At 40.5% G+C, this 22,599-nt stretch overlaps 1 protein-coding gene across 2 annotated transcripts in view; it reads right to left on the bottom strand.

Annotated features, from left to right (window-relative positions):
- b4galnt3b (beta-1,4-N-acetyl-galactosaminyl transferase 3b) overlaps positions 1–22,599 on the bottom strand; it is a 185,898-nt gene that overhangs the window by 32,254 nt on the left and 131,045 nt on the right. For both annotated transcript variants that reach the window (XM_020530223.2, XM_048607762.1), the window contains exons 7-10: positions 21,397–21,464; positions 13,956–14,034; positions 8,414–8,480; positions 7,725–7,868 (exon numbers count right to left, since the gene is read on the bottom strand). In XM_020530223.2, the coding sequence (XP_020385812.1) occupies positions 7,725–7,868; positions 8,414–8,480; positions 13,956–14,034; positions 21,397–21,464 (358 nt within the window). The remainder of the gene's footprint in view (positions 1–7,724; positions 7,869–8,413; positions 8,481–13,955; positions 14,035–21,396; positions 21,465–22,599) is intronic.

The raw sequence follows: 22,599 nt of genomic DNA, 5'->3' as shown, positions 1-22,599 counted from the left end.
CAGTGACCACGGCCCGGAGTGACCATGGCCCGGAGCGGGGACAGCAGTGACCACGGCCTGGAGTGACCATGGCCCGGAGCAGGGACATCAGTGACCATGGCCTGGAGTGACCATGGCCCGGAGCGGGGACAGCAGTGACCATGGCCCAGAGCAGGGACATCAGTGACCACGGCATGGAGTGACCATGGCCCGGAGTGGGGACAGCAGTGACCACGGCCCAGAGCGGGGACAGCAGTGACCATGACCCGGAGTGGGGACAGCAGTGACCATGGCCTGGAGCGGGGACAGCAGTGACCATGGCCCGGAGCGGGACATGAGTGACCAGCGCCCAGTGCAGAGCGGGGTGGCAGTCAGTGGTCAGGCCACATGGAGGCCCCCTGCAATGGTCTGCTGTGAAGAGCCTTTGGAGAGAGACTGTGATGTTTGTCTTTTTAACTTTGCTTCATTTTTCTGGCCTATGGATACTATAATGAGTATTGTGGTAATGTACGTTTTTTTTCCTTCATTTCTCTATTCTGTAACTAAGACTTGTACCTAGGTACCTTTGTACCTAAGATGGCACTGGAAGTGGCAACTTATAAACTTTTCACTGTACTCACTTGAGTATGCATGACAATAAAGCTAATTCAATTCAATACCACTGTGCCACAAGAACCTCACTATGAAATTATACCAGGGCAATCTAAATGTGCTTTGAGTGTCAGAAACTTCATTGAACCCATGAAATTAGTAATTAGTGCAGCTGGGTTTAGTTTCACAACTCAAATAGATGATGTAGCAATGGGATCTCCTCTAGATCGAGCTCTGGCAACATCATCTTTGCTTATCAAGAAAAGCTTGTTTTCAATGGAATAACCACTAACCTCCTACCCTTCGCATACTTCTGAAATGTAGTTGACAAGTTTGCAATATCTGAATCCACAGCTACATCAAATAATGTTTTACACAGTTTTATAACTCCATTCATGAATCTCAGACAGGGATCTGGGCAGAGTGATCAAGAAAAGAGGCACCTCTTTCCCGAGGACTGGCAGAGGAGGCAGTGCCACCAGATTATGCCAGCCTAGTCCAAGCTTGCCACCTGGGTCAGTGCAGTCTCCAGGGTGCAGAGAAACACCTAGCAATGCCACATGGTATTCTCTGCCCTGCCAGGGTAAGTACCAACCACTCTCTCTGCTACCTCCCAGTCGTTCTGTTTCTGTTAATGCATCCACCTCCCACCAAAGCTCATGCACGTCCACTCTCACAAATGCATTGCAATACCTTCCCTCACTAGCTCTCACACCCTATAGTCTAATCCATTCCATGAAGTGGGGGTGTGTGTGCAAAGTGTCACCACTGCAGCCTTTCAATACTACAGTGTGCCCTGCAATGCAAGCCTGTGCTTCCTCTATAATTACTGAAACTGGACAGGTGCCAGGATGGTCTTGAGCTGTTTGTAGATGCCGAATGCCAAGGTACGAGATGGAGGGATGTGTATTCTCACTTAACATCATTCTGGACTTTTTCAACTGTTCCCGTGCTAATCTTTTTTCTACTCTGTAACAACACTATCTTTTTTAACTCTGTAACTACACTTAAAAGTACCCGTACCTTGGTCCTCTGTACCTAAGATGGCACCGAAAGACAACAGTACAAACTTTTCATTACACTCATTTGAGTGCACATGCCAGTAAAGGCTATTTTATTCTATTCAGGGTTCGTGCTGCAGATTGGTGGTAGACTTCACTGAAGTTGTTCAGAGCAAGCAGCGAGCTGAATCAGGCAGATACACAGCTGGTTTCCATACTGACTGTGGCTGACATCTAGCAGGTGTGCCACATTTACTAAGATGGGAGGCTGAATGTGAATGAGACAAGTTGCGCCATTAACGAGGTGTTTGACAAGTATTAATTACTGTCAATCGGCAACTTTCCGCTGCCTAGTGAGAATCTCGCCACAGACCTTGTGAAAAGATGGCATGTGTTACACCCACCATCAAGATGGGCCTCACGGGACTTCCACCCGATTCTGCCACATATCTCATCATAGCCCATGTCGTTCAGACCCCTACAAGATTTTGCCCTTGACAATTAACGGTACCTGCTGCATCTCCATGCCAACTACAGTCCAATGGATCGGTACCCTCCTCTCATACTCTCCAAATTGACATTCCCTTTCTAATACTGGTCTCCATTTTGATTACACCTCCCCTCTCTTTCCCTGCCAAGGCTTATCTATATGGGGTTGCTCTCAGCAAAGCTAAATAAAATTCAAAAGAACTGTGGATGCTGTACATCAGGAACAAAAACAGAAGTTGCTGGAAAAGCTCAGCAAGTTTGGCGGCATCTGTGAAGAATAATCAGATTTAACGTTTAGGTTTTGAGGAAGAGTCATCAGACCCGAAATATTAACTCTGATTTCTCTTCACAGATGCTGCCAGATCTGCTGAGCTTTTGTAGCAACTTCTGTTTTTGTTGCAGCAAAGCTAATCTATTATTGAGTATTCCCTCCTGACATCAACATTTATTTTGCACTTATATCTTTCATTTATTTAGATCTCCAGCATTCACAGAATTTTGCCTTTGTTTGAGTGTTTAATTCACCATCACCTCTCTTTCAGGTATACCCACCTTGAGGAAGTTCTGCTTTTCTCTCTGACAAGATTTCCACTTGAATCTTTAAGCTTATTCATCGTTGTTGTTTTCTATTTCCCTCCGAGTGTTTACTGATTGATAAAATGTTTGCCAAAACTCATTTTCACAGCCATATCTCCTTGTGACTGCCTCCACCTCTGGTTTGCCCACATGAATTTCAAATGAAGTTCTATTCATTATGTTGTGAATCCCACCAAGGATTACAACATATAACACTTCTTTATACTCATTGCATCCTGAGGTCCACACTCAGTGCCCTGTGCTGCCATATACACATTCTTGATCTTTGTCTTCATCATTTCAAAACTGACCTGGTCTCTAGCTTCATTTCATTCTTAGCTTATTCAATGGCTTAACAAGAAACCTTTAGTCTTCATTTTAACTATTTAAAAACACAAGCTCCAAAAAACTCACAGGTACTGATACCACTCTGGATTCTTGCTTAGATTGTAACAAGATTAAATATAGGAGCAGAATTAGGCCATTTGGCACATCAAGTCTGCTCCACTATTCGATCGCAGCTGATATATTTCTCAACTCCCTTCTTTTGCCTTGTCCCATATTCCTTGATCCCCTTACTCATCAAGTACCTATCTATCTTGGTCTTAAATACGCTCGATGATTTGGCCTCCACAGCCTTCTATGGCAATGACTTTCACAGATTAACCAGCCCCAGGCTGAAGAAATTCCTCCTCATCTCAGTTCTAAAGAGTTGTTCTTCACTAGGAGGCTGTGCCCTCGGGCCGTATTCTCTCCTATTAGTGGAAACATCTTCTCCATGTCCACCCTCAGGCCTCTCAGTATTCTGTAAGTTTCAACCTGATCCCGCCTCATTCTTCTAAACTCCATCAAGTACATACCCAGAGTCCTCACCTGGTCCTCATATGACAAACCCTTCATTCTTGTGAACCTTCAGTAGACCCCTCCTCCCCTGCCCAGACTCCATCACCTCTTCTAATCCCACCTCTTGTCATTCCTCTCTGACCTTTCCCTCTCTGATGCTGAATAATCTGCATTCAGCAAAGGACTTAGTTTTATCCCTTTACATGCTCACCTCAATAAATTTCAGGAACAGCATGACTTGGAACTCATTTTTTGTCACATTTGTCTTTCTGTCTCCAATCCATGGACTGGTTTCACCCATCTCCAATTCTCCACACTCCCTCTGTCTTCCCACTGTACTTAGTCTCTTCATTGACAACTGTCAGCATGATGGCAGCACCCTAACTTCTCTGCTCGCCTCACCCAGTCTAACCTATCTCCCTCGGGACTTGCTGCACTCTGTTCTCGGAGGTCTAACCTTTACTTTGTTATCAAATCTGCTGACGGTAGTGGCGCTCCTTCGTCAACAGCATAAAAATAATCATGTTCCAGCTCCTTTCAGCTCCAAAGAAGTGTCATTGAAATGTTAACCCTGTTTCTCTCCCCACATTTGCTGCCAGACCTGCTGAGTTTCTCCAGCCCTTTCCATTTTTATTCCCATTTCTAAATTTGTTTTCTTAAGAGTCAGTGTGATGTGTACAGGGTGGATAAACTTCTTTATGATTTATAAATTCACACATCCAAATGTGATGCACAAGTGATTTGATCAGGAAATAACACAGAATAAAAGAAATGAGTTAACTGGAAACAGGGAAGAATCTTTTAATCACTCAGATAGGGAAAACATGTTGGTATTTATAATGTATATGCAACCAACTAATGTAGACTGATGTAGACTGAATATGGCATCAACCACACATGAGCACAACTATTACAAATAAAGCACAAGAAATATGTATACCACACTGCTCCTTTTCTTTTAGGAGTGATTATGTGAAATACAAGTGGGTCATGGAGAACATGGCATATCTCTGGTGTACATCTGTACCAAATCATTGTATGGCTAACATAGGCCCATCATTTTATAGCATTATTTGGAAGGGTCTCAAATTTCAGAAAAGCAAGCATTCAATTTGAACTTGCCCCTAAATCAGCCAGCAGTAAGTATCTTTTTTGCTAATTATAAATGCTACAATTTCATCATTTCACTAAAGCAGTTGTTTCCTATCCATTTGTTTGAAATTTGTTTTTGCTTATGTAAAAAGTCATTTTGGAAATTATTTTTAACGCTTTGGAACGTGTAAATGAACATGGTTTCCAGCAAAACTTGGCAAGTTGGATCCAAATTTGGCAAGACTCAGACGGTGGCGGTAAAAGGCTGTTTGTATGACTGGAAGCCAGAGTCTAGTGACATACTACAGGGATCAGTGCCAAGTCACTTATTGTTCAATATATGATATCCATTATAATGTGGGCGGGAAATGCTATGTAAGCTTGCAAATGACACAAAAATTTGTGGATGACAGTGAGGAAGAAGGTGTTAAGTTCTCAGAGGTTACAGACCGGCTGGTCAGATGAGCAGATCAGTGCCAGGTGGAATTTAACCCTGAAAAGTGGGAGGTGACGCACTTTGAAAGAAGTAACAAGTCAAGAGATTACTCAATAAATGGCAGGACATGAGGAAACTCAGAGGAACAGAGGGATCCTGGGGTGCTTCTCCACAGATCTCTGAAGGTGGCATGACAGGTTAATCAAGTAGTTAAGATGGCATACAGGACACTTGCCTTTATCAATCAAGGCACGAATTATAACAGCAGGGCAGTCATGTTGGAGCCATACAAAAAACTTTGTTTAGGCCACAGCTGGAGTACTGTGTGCAGTTCTGGCCACCGCACGATAGGTTTGCACTAGAGGGGTGCACAGGAGATTCACCACCATGTAGCCTGGGATGGAGCAGTTTAGCTATGAAGAGAGAGGGGAATAAGATCGAGTTTTCTTTAGAGCAGAGAAGACCAAGAGGGAACCTGATCCAGGCATAGAAGATTATGAGGGGCATGGACAGGGTGGCTAGAAAGCAGCTGTTGCCCCTAGTTGAAGGGTCAATAACATAGGAGCATTATTTAAGGTGAAAGGCAGGGAGGTTAGAGGAGAGTTAAAGATATTTCACCCAGAAGGAGATGGGGATCTGGAATGTATGAGCTGGGAGGGTACTTGAGGCAGATAGCCTCACAACCTTTATAAAAGTACTTGGACGAGCACTTGAAGTGTTTTAACTTTAAGGCTATGGGTCAAGTGCTGGGACTAGTGTAGATTTAGTGGTACAGATTCAACCGGCCAAAGGGCCTGTTCTGTATTGCATGATTCTATGATTAAATATCATTTCTCTCTATTTTCTGTATTTTTGATTGTGGACAGAAATGGGGAAAACTAAGGATTGTGGACAGTATGACTGCACTTCTTAGAAGCAAGTTAGCTGACACTCATTCTGAGTGCTGTTTATAATGCTGTTTGTTCAAGCAGTGGGGGAGGTTACTGCAGATGGGCTTTAGCCAGGGGGTGTGGGTAAAGGGAGATTCAGCTGGTAACCAGTAGCTGATTTATGGGCACCAGCCCACACACCATTGATGATAAAGGCCTTCTGCCTACCAACAACTAAGTGACTGGGCTCCCAGATGGTTGCACAGCTTGTGGGTGTGAATTTACGGTGAGAAGGTATCAGATCTCTGAAAAGGAAGTAGCTACCCTTTCCAGTAAGAAAACATCTCAAGCTGAAACAAAGCCAGTCTATTTTCCCCTCACCAGTTGCTGTAACCTTTAGCTTTCAACAAAAATTCAGAGACTTTATAAGTGTGAACCAGTTGCTCTGGGCCTTATGAAAGCAAATGAAAGTTCCTGGAGAAGGAAGACTGAGGAGCTATAAGTCCTGAGAAACAAAACGGATGATCTCAGTGAAACCTGTGGACAGGGACAGATAACTGTCTTTGTAGTCTTCCCCTCCACCTATTTATCTTTGAATCTGCCTGTACATTTGTGTAGAGGGGAAAGTTTTGTAAGAGGATTAGAGTTTTAACTAGTAGTTATAAACTGACAATTCATAATTCTTTAGTTAGACTCTCATTATCTGCAATAAGTAGAAATTCTTGTAAAGTCTAGAAACCTGATCCAGGCTTTCTGTTAACCTAAAAGACAGATAAATTGGGGAATTTTGCTTCCTTTTATAAAATCTTTAACTTTTGTGACGATTCTGAGAATGGCAGGGGTTGATTTCTAGCTTGCTTCCTCAGTGAGGTGTGACAAAGAATTATTTGTTATGAAAATGAAAAACATATATAACCAGTTTTTGCACTGGAGACTAAATTTATTAAAGTTACATGATACCTTAACAAGAAACACTGATTTGCATTTAAACAATAATGCCTACAGGCTGGATTTTAAAACTAAAATTAAAACCACTTGTTTGTACCCTGGTGAATGAGTCTTTATTTTTGATACAAACTAGTTCCACTTGATACGAATACAAAAGGGAGAATCAAATCTTTCCACTGCTGATCATGATTTAATGACTTCTGTTGGAAATACACACATGGATGTCTGGAAAGGTTTGGATTGGGAGTGAATGTGATGTATCTCATGAGTAACAAGCTACTACACTCATCGATAAACTCACTGGAGAACAGTCAAGATGTTATTTAAAATGATGTATGGAATGTGGGTGTTGTTGGCTAGGCCAGCATTTACTGCCCATCCCTAATTGTTCTTGAGAAGATGGTGACGACAAATCTACTTCTAAGGTTGCAGTCCATGTGGTGTTGGTACATTGTGCATCTTGGACTGGAAATGTAAATGTATTTTTCCAGCATGCCACTGTATTTAGAAATGATTGCGAAAAAGACTGACAATAAAAATGCTCTCCAGTAACTTCAAAGAGACTTCACTTTGCAAAACAGCATTTGGCAAATATTGTCTCACTTGGCTGCAAATGGACAATTGAACAAAAATTGCATTCAATGAGTCATCTTATTGCATCACTCGTTCTAGCTGTAATCATAACAGAAGTGACAAATGCTCTGCTCCCTTATCAACTAAAATACTTAAGGAGCAAGTGTGAGCACTGTCATGATTTAGAAGTCTTGCTGTTTAATAAGGTTTGTTGCTTCTTGTCAGTTTTCAGTGATCTCCTGACAACACCAGGAACATTTTCTACTGGTCATCTTAACATAACATCTTGTCTAAACAACAACAACAACATTTGGAGAGATCTCTTACATTGGAAAAAACTGTCGCGAGGGTCATACTTCAGCATTTCTGCTGGATGGTCTCTGCGTGAGCTGGATTGGCCATAATTCTTTTTATGGCTTGCTACAGACTGTGGAATGTGCTGAACCTCATTTAGTTTTATCAGTGACTCGTCTGGAATGGAAAGAGAAATATAAAAAAAAACTTCACCAGTGAGATTCTGTTCAAAGAGGAACACAATGTTGAAGGTTTCATTTCTCATTTAATTTTTTAAAAAGCATTAAGTAACGCAATAACAGTTGCAAGTTTAGCTTATTGCCATTTACCAAAATGCATCCAAATTTCCTTTAGATCTGCAAATAATAATTGTAAGAGAGTAGAGAACTGGCTTGTGTGGACTATTTATAGCAGTAAATAGCCAAGTACAAATATGTCCATTATTAATAATAAACTCGTCTGTGCATTTTACTCCAATTGAAGTTTAAACAGTTACTTTCTGGTTAAAACCAAAACAAAAGCTGAGTATGTTAAAAGAAAATCACAATTTCTTTCTCTATATTTCAGGTCAGTCTCTGGGATACTCAGAGGTTTTGTCTCCTTTATATAACTTCATTGCCATCTTCTTTACACTCTGAGTTGGTTCTAATAATTTATAATAATTCTAAGTAATACAAAAGTAAGTGTATAATTTACAAATAGAAGTAAGGTGTGTAACTTACTAACATAAAGTGAGATACGCTTTGAATCAACAATGTCGAATTTAAGGCCAGTATTGTGAAGTCGCCACTACAGAAAACAGAGAATAAATATGTTACTTAAATTAATGACAATTAGCATGTTGCCTTTTTATTCCTCCCTCCAAATTCTTTAGATGAACTAGCCTGCCTCTGCTGCATTGGCCAGCTGCCAAAAAGGTGATGATTTTCCTGCTTTCTCACTTCAGGGCACTGGCTGATCTCTGCAGTAAGTCCCTGTTTTAAGTTGCTTCATATAAGGTCATTCTGCTTTATTGTTTCTGATATAATGGGGCTGGTACATGCACTTAGCATCTGGATTTGTGCCTAAGCACGTCTTTGCATGTCAATACATGAGCAGCACCATTTTGCAACAAGTTTGAGGCCACTCCTGCATTCAGAGCAATGTGACATTTTCTTATAACTTCACTACAGTTTGGTGTGAAAAATATCTATGCCACTCTTATCTCTTTTGCTTAATGTCTCCCTACCTGACCGTCCTGTTCACAGCCTTTCTCAGCTACAGATTCTCTTTGTTGTTCTTATCCATCAGCATTCTCCCATTTATGAGTTCTCCTTACCCAAATACCCCCCTCAAAACCCTCACTCACAGCTCTTGTCATTCCCTCACCCTCTTCCGTACTCTCATCACCCTCTCCTGAGTCCTTGCAGTAAGTAAGGGTAATATATAATATAAATAAATGATTTGAAGGAGAATGTAGATAGTCTGATTAGTAAGTTTGCAGATGCAGCAAAAATTGGGGGCATTGCAGATAGTGAGGAGGATTGCCAGAGGATGCAGCACAATATAGACAGGCTGGATACTTGGGCAGAGAAATGGCAGATACAAGTTATCTGGACAAATGTGAGGTGACGCATTTTGGGAGATCCAATGCAGGTGTGAACAATACAGTAAATGGCAGAACCCTTAGTAACATCAACATACAGAGTGATGTAGGCATACAAGATCAAGGTTCCCTAAAAATGGCAACACAAGTAGATAAAATGGTCAAGATGACATGTGACATGCTTGGCTTCATCAGTCAGGGCATAGAGTTTAAAAATTGGCAAGTCATCATGCAGCTGTATAAAACTTTAGTTAGGCCATAGTTGGAATATTGTGTACAGTTTTGGTCACCACACTACGAGAAAGATGTGGAGGCTTTAGAGAAGATACAGAGATGGTTTTCCAGGATGCTACCTGGTTTGGAGGGTATTAATTATGAGAGAAATTGAACCAACTTTGTTTGTTTTCACTTGCACATCAAAAGATGAGAGGTGACCTGATAGAAGTTTATAAAATTATGAGGCGCGTCTGGAGTCTTTTTCCCAGGGTAGAAATGTCAATTACTAGGGGACGTAGGTCTAAGATAAAAGGGGTTGAGTTTAAAGGAGATGTGTGAGGCAAGTTCTTTTTTTGCACAAAGGGTAGTAAGTGCCTGGAATGTACTGCAGATGAGATGGTGGAGGCAGATACAAGAACAGCATTTAAGAGGCATTTTGACAGATATACTTTCCCCAGAGAAACCTAAAGGCCCCAGTGTAAACCATGGCAGTCTGGGTGAAGAATTACAGGTCCAATGCTTGCAACAAAGTTATACCAAATTGTTTGATTCCCACTCTGGAATTGCTGCGGCAAAATGCAACTTCATCCAAAGAGGACTAGTTCTATAAAAACAAGTGAGCTGAATTCCAAATAATGACAGAACTAGCCCATTTGAACACCCATCAAATCCCTACCTACTTTACCCTACCACCACAACAGAGAAGGGAAAATTAAAATGTTATCCACTTTGGTAGGAGAAACAGATGTGCAAAGTATTTCATAAATGGTGAGAGGTTAGAATGTAGAGATGTACAAAAGGGCATAGGTGTCCATGTCGATATGTCACAGAAGGCTAACATGCAGGTGCAGCAAGCTGTTAGGAAGGCTAATGGTATCTTAGCTTTTATTGCAAGAGGATCTGAGTACAGGAATAGTGAAGTCTTGCTTCACGTATGTAGCAACTTAATTGAAATGTACATGGAATTTTGATCTCTTTTTCTTAAGAAAGATATTATTGTCATAGAGAGAGTGCAATGAAAGTTCAAGCTTGTTTCTAGAAAATCGAACTGTCCTATGAAGAGAGATTCAGCTAGGTGGGCCAAATTTCTCCAGAATTTCTAGGAACGAAAGGTGATCTCATTGAAACTTACAAAATACTGAAAAGGATAGACAGGATTGATCAGGTAAGATGTTTCCCCTGGCTGGGGAGTCTAGACCCGGGGTCACAATTTAAAAATAAGGGGAATTTGGTCCAAGTTGGGGAGGTCTTTTTATAAATTCAGACAGGAGTGAACCTTTGGAATTCTCTATCCCAGAGGGCTGTGGAAGCTCAGTCTTTGAGTATGTTTAAGGTAGATATTAATAGATTTCTGATTACTAATGGCATAGAGGGTTATGGGGTTTGTCAGATAACAGCATTGGATTGTTCGATCAACCGTAATTGTACCGAATGATGAGGAAGTCTCAACAGGCTGAATGGCCTACTCCTGTTCCAAAGTTTCTACCTTGTTTCAGGACGTCCCACAGAAAACTTCTGCGATCAAGGTTGAAGTTGGTAAGCTAACTGAAACCTTCCTCCTAACCAATCCAGACATTCACGTAGTGTTCCATAATTAACATTGAAGCAAGACAAAATAAAAAGAAGAGACCCATGTCCTCAAAGGCAATAGAAGCCCAAATTTCCTATGTACAGATGGAAAGGAGGCACAAAATCATGGATCTTAACAACTAGGAGTTTATACTTTTTAAAATTTATTCACTTGTAGGACATAGATGTCGCTAGCTGACCAGCACTTTTTGCCAGTCCCTAGCTGCCCTTGAGAAGGTGGTGAGCTGCCTTCTTGAACTGCTGCAATCTGAACTTGCTAACCACAAAGTTCTTAGAGGGGAGTGTTGCAATAATATCCAAATCTATGGTACTCGCAGGCTGAAGAGAAATGAATCACTCCAGTCCATTCAGGAGATTCTCAGATAACTCCTACTGCTTGTACAATAGGAATTATACAGGAACGTTTGAGTACAGAAGTTCAAATTGTCAAGGATATATGATATCCAAGGGTCTTTGTAAGTTAAATTCTTGACTTCCAGAACAGATAATAATTTCCCAAGGTCAGAGATACAACTCAACCTTTGCCAACCTCCTAAATCCTTGTATATATGTAAAACCTTTGATAATTTCAAACTTGCTTCTGAGTAGTTATCAAATAATAGTGTGCAAATCTCACTCAACATTCAACCCACTGCTTCCAACAAAGCAGCAATACTCTCACCTTGTTGCCCAGGGAACAATTAGGTCACAACAACATCCTTAAGAGGAGTGAAGAAACTCAGCCAGAAAAGTTTTTGAAGGGAAATGAGAACACCAAATCATTATCACATTACCAGCTCAATGCATACTCTTATAATGACACAGTCAGCAACTAACCCTATAGTTAGTGGAATGACACTCTAAGAAATTACACACAGATGTGCAACAAAACTGACAGAAAATAATCTCGTCTTCTCAGGACAGACTGAAGCATGGTGGTAACAGTATGTGCCATTTATAAGATGCACAGCAGTGACTCACCAAAGCCCTTTCAAAAGCATCCTCCAAACCCACAATCTCTACCACTAGGAGTAAAAGGACAGCTGCATGGGAACACCATCACCTATAAGTTCCTGTCCAAGCTACACACTATCCTGACTTGGAACACAATTACCATTCCTTCATTGTCACTCGGTTGAAAACCTGGAACTTTTCCCTAACATCACTGTGGATACCACATAAACAACAAACGTTCAGGAAGGCAGCTCGCCAGCACCTTCTCAAGGACAATTAAGAGATAGACAATAATGAAGCATTAACCAGCAACGTCTAGATCCTGCAAAAGAACCCACTAAAACAAATGCAACATCCACAGAAAGCTTTATGTCGAACAAGAGAAAGAGAACCAAGCAAAAACATCTGGTGGGAAATTACAATGAATTGATCAATTCTCTATAGAATTGCCAGATGCTGATCCACAATGTCAATGAACAGAGCAGCTCTGTGAAGGTGGAAAACTGCATGTTAACAACTTGGTTCTGTGTCTGAAACAGTTGAAAGGAGGCATTCACAAGATTCACCAGTCAACAAGTGGTGAGGCAGTGTGGCAGTGGTAATGTCACTGAACTAGTAACCCAGAACTCCAGGCAGATGTTCTGGAAACATGAGTTTAAATTTGACTACGGCAGATACTGAAATTTAAATTCAGTAAAATTCTGGGATTAAAAACTTGACCTAATGGTGACCTAGCAATCAATTTCAACAGCTCACTGCTTCATTAAAACGCTTTAGAGAAAGAAATTGGCCATCCTTGCTGGCTCTAGTCTACATGATACTCCAGTCCAATGCCAATGTGGTTCACTCTGAAATGCCCTCTGGGCAATAAATGCTGACATAGCCAGCTGTACCCACATCCCATGGAGAAATAAGAAAAAAAGCATAACTGTGCAAAATTTGGCTAAATAAAATACAAAATCAATCCTACTCAACCCTACTACCGCATATTTGAGGGAGACGGTATTTATGAAATGGAATGCAAAGCTGAATCTTGAAGAGAGTGAGAATGGGAAACATGAAGAAAATCTATCTCTAGTACAGTTCAGCTGGAATAGCAGACATTTAGATTACAGGTAAAGGGAGAGGAGTCAGACTGTTCCCTTTAACTAAGGCGCTATACAGGACACAAGGATCAACCAACTACCTGTGCAAACTACCTCAATCCCCACAATGGCTAACTAACAATTATCTGTCAAATTGTGGGCAAAAAAAACTCCTAAATTATCTCAAAAAAATGCAAGTAAGCACTAACTTTCTGGAGGCAGCCGTATCATTCCCTCAGGACATACTGAGCCCAGAGGGGACAGGGTAAGTCAAACATCAGCTTCTGATTCATTCCAGAGGTATAGAGTGGCTATGTTGACTCACAAGAATCCTCCCTTCATTATGGACATAACCATCCTAGAAGAGGACAATTAATCAGTCTATATTGTTAAATCTTCAAAAAGTGGGAGATCACAACATCACATGAAGTTCTCCTGATTGCCTGCACTGAAATTCGCACACTCTTCTCCCACATGTAAAGTACAGTTTCAGAACAGACTTAAACTGTGCCCTCCATCCTCAGCGAGACAGGCCTCCAGTAAATCACCTGGAAGTCTTTTTCTTTCATGCTTCAGTCCAATTGGAAAAATGGAATTACTTAGAAACATAAATGTACAGCAGAGAATTCTGATTAACAACTACTTATGAGTGAACATTTTACTAATCTCAAGCATTTCACTTGATGAAGGAAGCAACAAGCTATGCTTACTGTATAAACCCTGATTCTGCAACAAAGATTTAAATTAAATTCTATTACAGGAAGTAAAATATGCATTTTGCATCTAAAAGGAAACTATTACAAATGAGAAAAAATGAATTTTTCAAAGTTGATTAAAAAAATCAAAAATACTTACTGCAACTTCTATATGATCTGTTCCTTGGGCATTTTGTTTGTGCAGTACCTCAAAGTAATATTTCTTAAAAGATAACAACCTACAGACAGGAAATAGAAAAGAATGCATGACTCAAACCCCATAATAAAAGATACAAGGAAACAATTAATTACTGTGTATAAATACTAGTACATCATATGTCAGTGCTTTAATACAGAAATTAATTGCTAATGTCTTTGAAAAATCACAACTTAGGTATTGGAACAGATCCCCAGAACTCAAGTTGAAGTAAGTTCCCCCCAACTACTTCCATTTTTAGCATATCTCTCGACAAATAAGGAGACCAACAATTTACTTAGGACTCAAGGTGTGAGCCCACTTGTGACAAGATTCCAAATTTTAGTTTGGTAATATTTCAGGGGAGGAGGCCATACCTGATTGAGACACCTTCTTGAAATGTTGCAGTCATTTTGGTCTAGAGTGATGATGCTGTCACTTTAAAAAGTTATTTTGTCCCAGCATTTTTTTGTAGAGATGTTATAAGGCAGAGTTGAGGAACTGGCTCCTCAAGATGACTTAAGTAAACAATTTGTGAGGCCTTGGAGTGTTTTTTAAAAGTTGGAACAATGGAAACAGCTTGGGTGTGGCCAGCTGTCACAGACCAGGGTTTCCAGTTTTGTGTTAGCTTTAGCAGCAGAAACTGTTTGGAGTCTCAAAGGAGTTGGCGTTTCAGTGAATGTCTCTTGGCTGCTACACTCTGAATTTTCGCTTGATGTTTCTTCCTTCTAGACTGGAGAACTGCATGTAAGAATCTGTGTCTAAATTTGCCTTTATGCCAAGGGGTGTGTTTATGGGATGTTACAATATTGGAAAAGTTAATTAGTAATAGATACTGTATTTATGATTTTGTTAAGTTTTCCAATAATTAAGTTATTCTAAATTCCTCTTCCTTTTGTTTGTATTTTAACTGCAGTGTTTAAATAAATTGCGTTTCACTTAACGTCGAGTACTTTGACCAGTGACATCACATCCAGAACACACATTTCACATCTACCTCTAAAATAAGAAAAGGTTAGGGTCTGGGCTACCTTCTTAAAATATTTTGAGGGGGTTTGGTTTGGTCCATAACACTAGGTACATCCACAGTGCTGTGAAGAAATGAGTTCCAGACATTTGACCCAATGTTAGGGAAGGAATTGCAATATAGCTTCAAGTCAGGATTGTGTCTGGATGGGAGAGGAACTTGCAGGTTGTGGCCCCATGCAACTAATGCTCCCATCCTTTTAGGTGATATATGCCATCCCCCATTCAATAAAGACTAACATTTCATTTGCCTATTTTCTGTAGTTGCATCTCAACTTCTCATGAATATGGACAATGACATTCAGATCACTCTGGTAATATAGCATACTGCAGTTTCTCTCTGTTTAAATAATATTCTGCTTTTCTGTTCTTCTTGGCAGACTGGACAGAATGGCAAAATGTGGCTAGGGAAGGATATGAGATTTACTGCTGGGAAGATGACAACTTTCTGTGGGGTTGAGGGAGACTACTTTTAAGAATACTAAATACATTTTTATATTAAATGGGAGTAGTTTGCAATGGGTTGATGATTTTTATTTCTGCGTTTTTACATTCTTTCACAGAATATGAATGTTGCTGACAAGGCCAGCATTTATTGTCCATGTCTAATTGCTCCAGAGAACACAGCAGTGAGCTGCCTTCTTGAACTGCTGCAGTCCCGGGGACCCATGGAAGAGTTTTAGGATATTGTCCCAGTGTCGGGGAAGGAGCAGTGATCAGGTTCCAAGTCAGGATTGGGGCAGGGCGGGGCTTACAAGTAGCAGTGTTCCCATATAAATACTGTTCTTGTCTTTCTAGTGGGAGGGGGGGCAAGCTTGCAGGTTTCGGGGAAGGTGCTGTCAGAGGAGCCTTGGTAAGTTACTGCAGAACATCTTGTAGATAGTGCATAGTGCTGCCTGTCTGCTTCATGGTGAACGAAGTAAATATTGGAGGTGGATGTTTCTGTACTTCCTCTTTATTCATTTCTTTCAGTCTAGTTTTACTTCTTCTTTCTTCTGTGTGGAAAATATTCTCGAATGTGGTGGTTGAGAGAAGGATCTGATGACAGCAGTCGGCAAATTTTGACTGACTGAAGGGACCTAACTTGGGTGAAGGTGAAGTTTTAGTGATGATTAGTGGCTTTACAGTAATACAGGGTGGTAGCAGAAAGTCACACGAAGAGAATAGACTCAAATTAAAATAAAACAAAGAACTGCAGATGCCGAAGATCTGAAACAACAACAGAAATAACTGGAGAAACTCAGCAGGTCTGGCAGCATTTGTGGACAGAATTCAGAATCAACATCTTGAGTCCAATGACCTTTCTTCAGAACTGTATCTAGGATATTTAAGATAAGGTGATATATATGCTGAAGATGGGGTGAGGGGTTGGGAAACGGATTGAATGGAACGGTGGAAATGGAGTTTAGAGAGAGAAAAAGAGAACAACAGTTAGGCAGTCAAAGGGAAGGATGACAGTAAGCCTTGGAAAAAGAAAAACTGATAATGGGGACCATTACTTGGTGAAATTAATAAAATTGCAAGCTTGTCACAGTTATGGTAACCACCAAACTATCATCAATTGTTATAAAATCCTATTTGATTCACTAATGTCCTTTAGGGAAGGAATTCTGACACTATCCAGTCTTACCTACACATGACTCCAGATCTACAGCGATATGGTTGACTTTTAACTGTCCTCTGCCAATCAGCATTCCCTCTAATTTTCTTATCAGTCACACAGACATCTGAGGTCTGTATTTGGCAGGGACACCTGGAATCGAAAGTCAATGCCACGATCGCTGTGCCAACACTGATCACCATGCACAGCACATCAGAGCAACTGCATGTATGTATAGCTACAATGTTCCTTCAAGGGAACATTGCAGCCATGCACCACTGAGGGAATATTGCAGCTAATCTGTACAAGGGCAATTAGGAATGGTCAATGGTGCCCACATCCCATGAATAAATAAACAAAAAAAAACTCTAAAGACTGCTCACGTTAATAGTACCAATAATGGCAAAACCTGTAAGAAAACTGAAGGAGGTCAGACTTCTGCACTGAAGTGTCTGGGATTCATCTTTCAAATATCATTTTCTTCCAATTTTGCACATTTCATATCAGAGACATACTCTGAGAAATATTCATGTGAAATTATTTTATTTAAATAAGTCATGTTTTGTGAAATATGTCAAATTAAAAATTATTCACATCATTTCAGGTAAATAAATGCACAAATGTACAGCCACCAGAAAAAGCAAGGGCACTATTCATGTAGTTATATAAAGCAGCATTTAAAAAAAAGACAAGGCTTTTATTTCCTGCAATTATTTTCTTTCTTTCCCTTTGTCTTTGATCTTCCTGCCCCACTTTAGCACTACCATCAAGCCAACCATAGTTCATAAAGGAGAGCAGGAGGTTACCCATCGACCAGCCATATAGACACAGGGCTATAACAGCAGGTCAGAGGCTAAGAATTCTGCAGCGAGTAACTCACCTCCTGATACCCGAAAACCTATTCAGGCAGAAGTCAGGACTGTAACAGAATACTCCCCAGTTGCCTGGATGAGTGCAGCTCCAACAACACTCAAGAAACTTGACACCATCCAGGACAAAGCAGCCCTTCGGGCTGGCACCACATCCACAAAGCAACCACTCCCGTCACACCGATGCTCAGTAGCTGGGTGTGTACATTGGAAGAAATTCTCGGACAACGCTTTCCATAGGAACAGGAGCGTGCCATGGATAAGCAAACATTTCAACATCTTTTCAATACAGTGCGGAGCTGGAGGAACACATCAGGGCAGGCAGCTTCAGAGGAGCAGGAAAGTCGACGTTTCGGATTTACACCCTTCAGTCCTATGGAGAGAGATTGGGCACACTGTATTTTCTAGAGTTTTGAACAATCAGAGGTGATCTCATTGAAACTTACAAAATATTTAAAGGTAGGTAGTAGATGCAGATAGAATGAATCCCCAAGTTGGAATCTCAAAACAAGGGCCACAACTTAAAAATAAAGGACCTGCCATCCTGGAACAAGCCCGCTCAACCTTTGTTGATCTCCTTCTATGGCAATAATATCTTTCCTGAGATAAGGAGACCAAAATGTCACACAGTACACCAGTTGCAGTCTAACTAAGTTCTTATACAAATGAAGCAAGATTTCACCAGGCCTATACTGAAATCCTCTTGTGATAAAGGCCAACATGCCATTAGCCTTCATAATAGATTGCTGCACCTGCATATTACCTTCAGTGACTTATTGACAAGGACACCTAGGTCCCTTTGCACATCTACACTTTCTAATCTCTTATCATTTCAAAAATATTCTGTATGTCTATTCCTCCTACCAAAGTGAATAACCTCAGATTTTCCACATTACATTCCACCTGCCATGTTCTTGCCCATTTATGAAGCATGTCCAAATCTTCCTGAAGCCACTTCTTCACAGCACACATTCCCACTTAGTATTGTATTATCTGCAAATTTAGAAATATTACATTGGATCCCAACAGCATAAGAAAATCTCTCTGCAAGGATCAGTCCCAGTTTTGTTAAGATATAAGCTGTCCAGTTTGTACAGGACCCACCTGTCCCATAGCCTGGACCAATACCTCAGAAATCTGATGCCCTCCCTCCTACACCAGTTCTCCAGCCATATGTTTCATTGATTGGTCCACCTGTTTTTATGCATGTGCCTGACATTACTGCTCTTGAGGTCCTTTTTTTTACATTTCTTTCCTAGTTCCCCAAATTCTGCCTTCATGATCTTTTCCCTCCTCCTAACCCCATCAAAAGAGTTGCTCAGTGACATCCTTGACCCTGGCACAAGGAGCCAACACATCACCCTGCAGTCACAGTTCATGTTTCAGCAATGCCTCTCTCATCCGCAAACACTGAAATCTCCTATCACTTTCCTCCTCACTCCCACTGTACAGCTGGCACACCCTTGATATTTTGGCCTGACGTCTAGTCGCACTCCTCTGAGGAACTATGGTCTTTACTAGTTTCCAAAATGAAGTGCTGACTGGCAAGCATGATACAATCAGGGGGCTCTTGCATTAGTTGCTTGATTTTTGACTGATGACCAGGCAATCTACATTTCCCCCTTGGCCTGTTCGCTTCAAACCTGTGGTGTGACCATCTCTATATACTTGTTATCCACGGAGTCCTTTACCTTGTGGGAGCTGAACAGTGATGTCAGTTGCTGCTCAAGTTCCAACACAGGTCCCGCAACCACTGTCATGTAGAAGGTGAAGGGCAGCAGATACTGGGAAGTACCACCAACAGCTAGTTCCTCTCCAAGCCTCTCATTGTCCTGACTTGGAAATATATCACCATTCCTTCAGTATCACTGGGTTAAAATACTGGAACTCCCTCCCTAACAGAATTGTGGATCTACATACATCAAATGGTCAGCAGCAGTTCCAAAGGCAGCTCACCACCACTTCTCAAAGGTAATTATGGGTAGGCAATAAATGCTGCCCCAGCCAGTGTTATGTTCCATGGATGAATAAATGAATAAAGACCTACATTGATAGCTGCACTTGTATCTAAAAGATATAAATCCCTATCAAATGGACATCTCACTGCTGCCCAGTGTGAATCTTACCATGCTGCTTTGATAAAGCATAGAAAAAGGAGCAATATGATTGAGATCGAGATGGGCCTCACTGGGCTTCTCAATAAAAACCAAAAGAACTGTGGATGCTGTAAATCAGAAACAAAAACAGAAGTTTCTGGAAAAACTCAGCAGGTCTGGCAGCTTCTGTGAAGAGAAATCAGATTTAGTGTTTCAGGTCCGGTGACTCTTCCTCAGAACACTCTGAGAAAGGGTTGCCAAACCCGAAACATTAACTTGAATTTCTCTTCACAGATGCTGCCAGACCTGCTGAGCTTGCCCCACCCCTAAAATATTCTGCCCATTGTGTTTCCTCATCATCAATGCCAACTGATGCACCTTCAACTCCAAAGCCCCACATATCATGCCAACCATGCCATCCTGCCCATCCTCATTGTTCTTTATAGCTCCAATATCAATTGAGTGCCAACTCATTGGAAGCAATTTCCAAACACCCACTACTATTACCTTTACAACCTTAAAGCCAATTCACCAGTAACCCCCAGACCTCATGACAAATGCTTAGATGAAATAAAGTACTAAATCTCCTTAGTTTTAAAAACAGTCAATTCATAAAAGCCCATCTGCAACTTGTAAAATCATTCAAGCACTTCATCCCTTATAAAAGCATGCATTTAATTAAAGTAGCCCCTTATTAAAACAAAGGTATTCATAGCAGCATTTCAAATTCCCCAGTACCACTTGGAGATGTCAATCAAAATGTGAACTATAGGCAACTGATAGGTAGTGAAATCAGCCACGCAATACAGGTTCTATAATTGATAGTCTGCAGGCTTCTGGCAACTGACGAAGTGAAACAGCAAGCGCTTTCTTTCAAACTACAAACTGATTCTACAAAACAAAAAGAACCTGGAGATGAAAATGCCTTGTCAGATTGACAGTTCCAAGGCGATTTTAATAATCTTTTACATATATGCATGTCTACTTAACAAACCCAAAGGACAGTCGATCCATCCCAAAGGGAAAATAACCTATCGCAAAGATGTCTCTGGGCAAATCCATAACGGTACCTGAGTTCTCCAAATAATCCATTCCTGAAATGTGTAAAGTCATCAAGTTTTAAAGATCCCACTTAAGCCATTTGGGTCTATTTGAAGGTAGCTGCACCTTTACCTTTTACATCAGTTTCTGTAAAGCATGACTGTGCAACCTGCACATGTTCCATTGCCCCACCCCAAGAATGGTGGGTGCTGGATTTGGTGATAGGCCGACCAGAATCTGGAGCTCTGTACCATTTTCAATACGCTGGAGACCCTCTCCATCATCACAACTGTTCGGATCTCTCTGTACTCTCACTCAGTACTGTTGTACTATTGTAATTGGGACTCTCAAACCAGGCTTAGAATACTTCTGAAAATTGACTTCATTAAGAGTAATATATATTTGCATTCAAAGGTCAGAAACAAATTTTATTCAACATAAATTCCAACAAACTTGACACATCATTTTAACCGTAGACTTTCTAGGGACAGGCAATAAATGCTGTCCCAGCCAGCGATGGAATGTCCCACAAGTGAATAAAAAAAACTTTTACAGCTTATAAAATGATAATAATACAAAATAACCAGTACTGGCAAAATTCAGTCAACTATACAACATTCATGATGATAAATAGCAAATGCAGCCTGTGAAAGGACTACAATCCTGGGCAGCATCTCCGAGAGTAGTTAGCTATCATGTTTCCAAAGTTAAATTTTCTTACACAGAAGCTGCAGCAGAGAAATTGTTCAGCCAATTGAATACCATATACCTACTGTGTGGGCTTGGAGACTTGACTTTGAAACTTTCCAAATTCTCCTGGGGCTGTCCACTCCTTACCAGTCTATGTTAAAAGACAGGAGAATGTTAACTTGCTTGCAGGCATATTACTTCAATGTAAATAGGACACTAATGTACGCAATTCTTGTTTCATTAAACATAACATCTATTCACACAAAGGAAGTGTACACTGTTCAGAATTTCTTGATTTGCAATCATGAACTGCAGATTTTGGGATAATTTAGGTGCATTTGGGAGGCCAAATCAAGTTACAACAGTCCAAGTTGCTGATGTGGAAAATCTAATGAGATTTTCCTGTTTATATTTAACAAAGCATGCTTTGTTTGCATCATCAGTTTTAGCAATGAATTTATCAGATGTTGCACTACTCGTTTGCTTTCCCTTCTGACTCTACCATCAGTCTAAAAAATGAAGTTAACAGCATACAACTGTTGTCTTCACTTGCTGTGAATAAATGTTAGATGCTGCCCAAATTACAGTTCTTTTCCATCATCCCTCATCTCTCTGCTCAGGTCTTCCATGAGCATTTAGCACTACTTGTGACTTGTACAATGCAAGACTGATATCGGTACATCTGATTCACCCCAATAAAGTAACAGAGAAGGTTCATGAAGGAAGTGTACTGGATGTTCACTATTTGGATTTTAAGATAGTGCTTGATAAAGTATCGCACAAAGGCCTATGTAATGAAATTAAAAGTTGTGCAATCGGGAGGTCAGCATTAGCTTGGATTAAAAAAAATTAAGGGCAGATTACAGCAAGCATGACCATTATTTTCACTGCATAAAGATAGATAATGGTGTTCCCAATGTCATTGTTGTGGTTAGTTTGCAATAATGTGTGCATGAGAGTCAAGTCCATATTTTCTCTTTGCATTGGCCTTTGTGTTGGCATTTGTGTTTTATAAGAAACAAGTCTTTTTGCAAATGAATTATTCTGTAATTATTTTTCTACATTGTAGTTTTCCCACAACATTTTTATCACAGCAAACACATTGTTAAGTGAAGAAACAAAGCATTTATCATCTCCTGTGCTGTAGACAGATTAAACTATGTTGTGATGCCATTCTCTGATATCATTTTTATCAACACATTACCAGTATTTGTAGCTGTAAAATGCACGACCATTAAGGAATCAATATGACATATGAATAAATAATACAGCTCAATTTCATTCTG

The sequence above is a fragment of the Rhincodon typus genome, chromosome 18 (assembly GCF_021869965.1).
Source record: "Rhincodon typus isolate 14 chromosome 18, sRhiTyp1.1, whole genome shotgun sequence".
NCBI classification, from domain to species: Eukaryota; Metazoa; Chordata; class Chondrichthyes; order Orectolobiformes; family Rhincodontidae; genus Rhincodon; species Rhincodon typus.
Note: the sequence above shows the minus strand (reverse complement) of the source record. Positions and strands in the feature narration are given on the sequence as shown.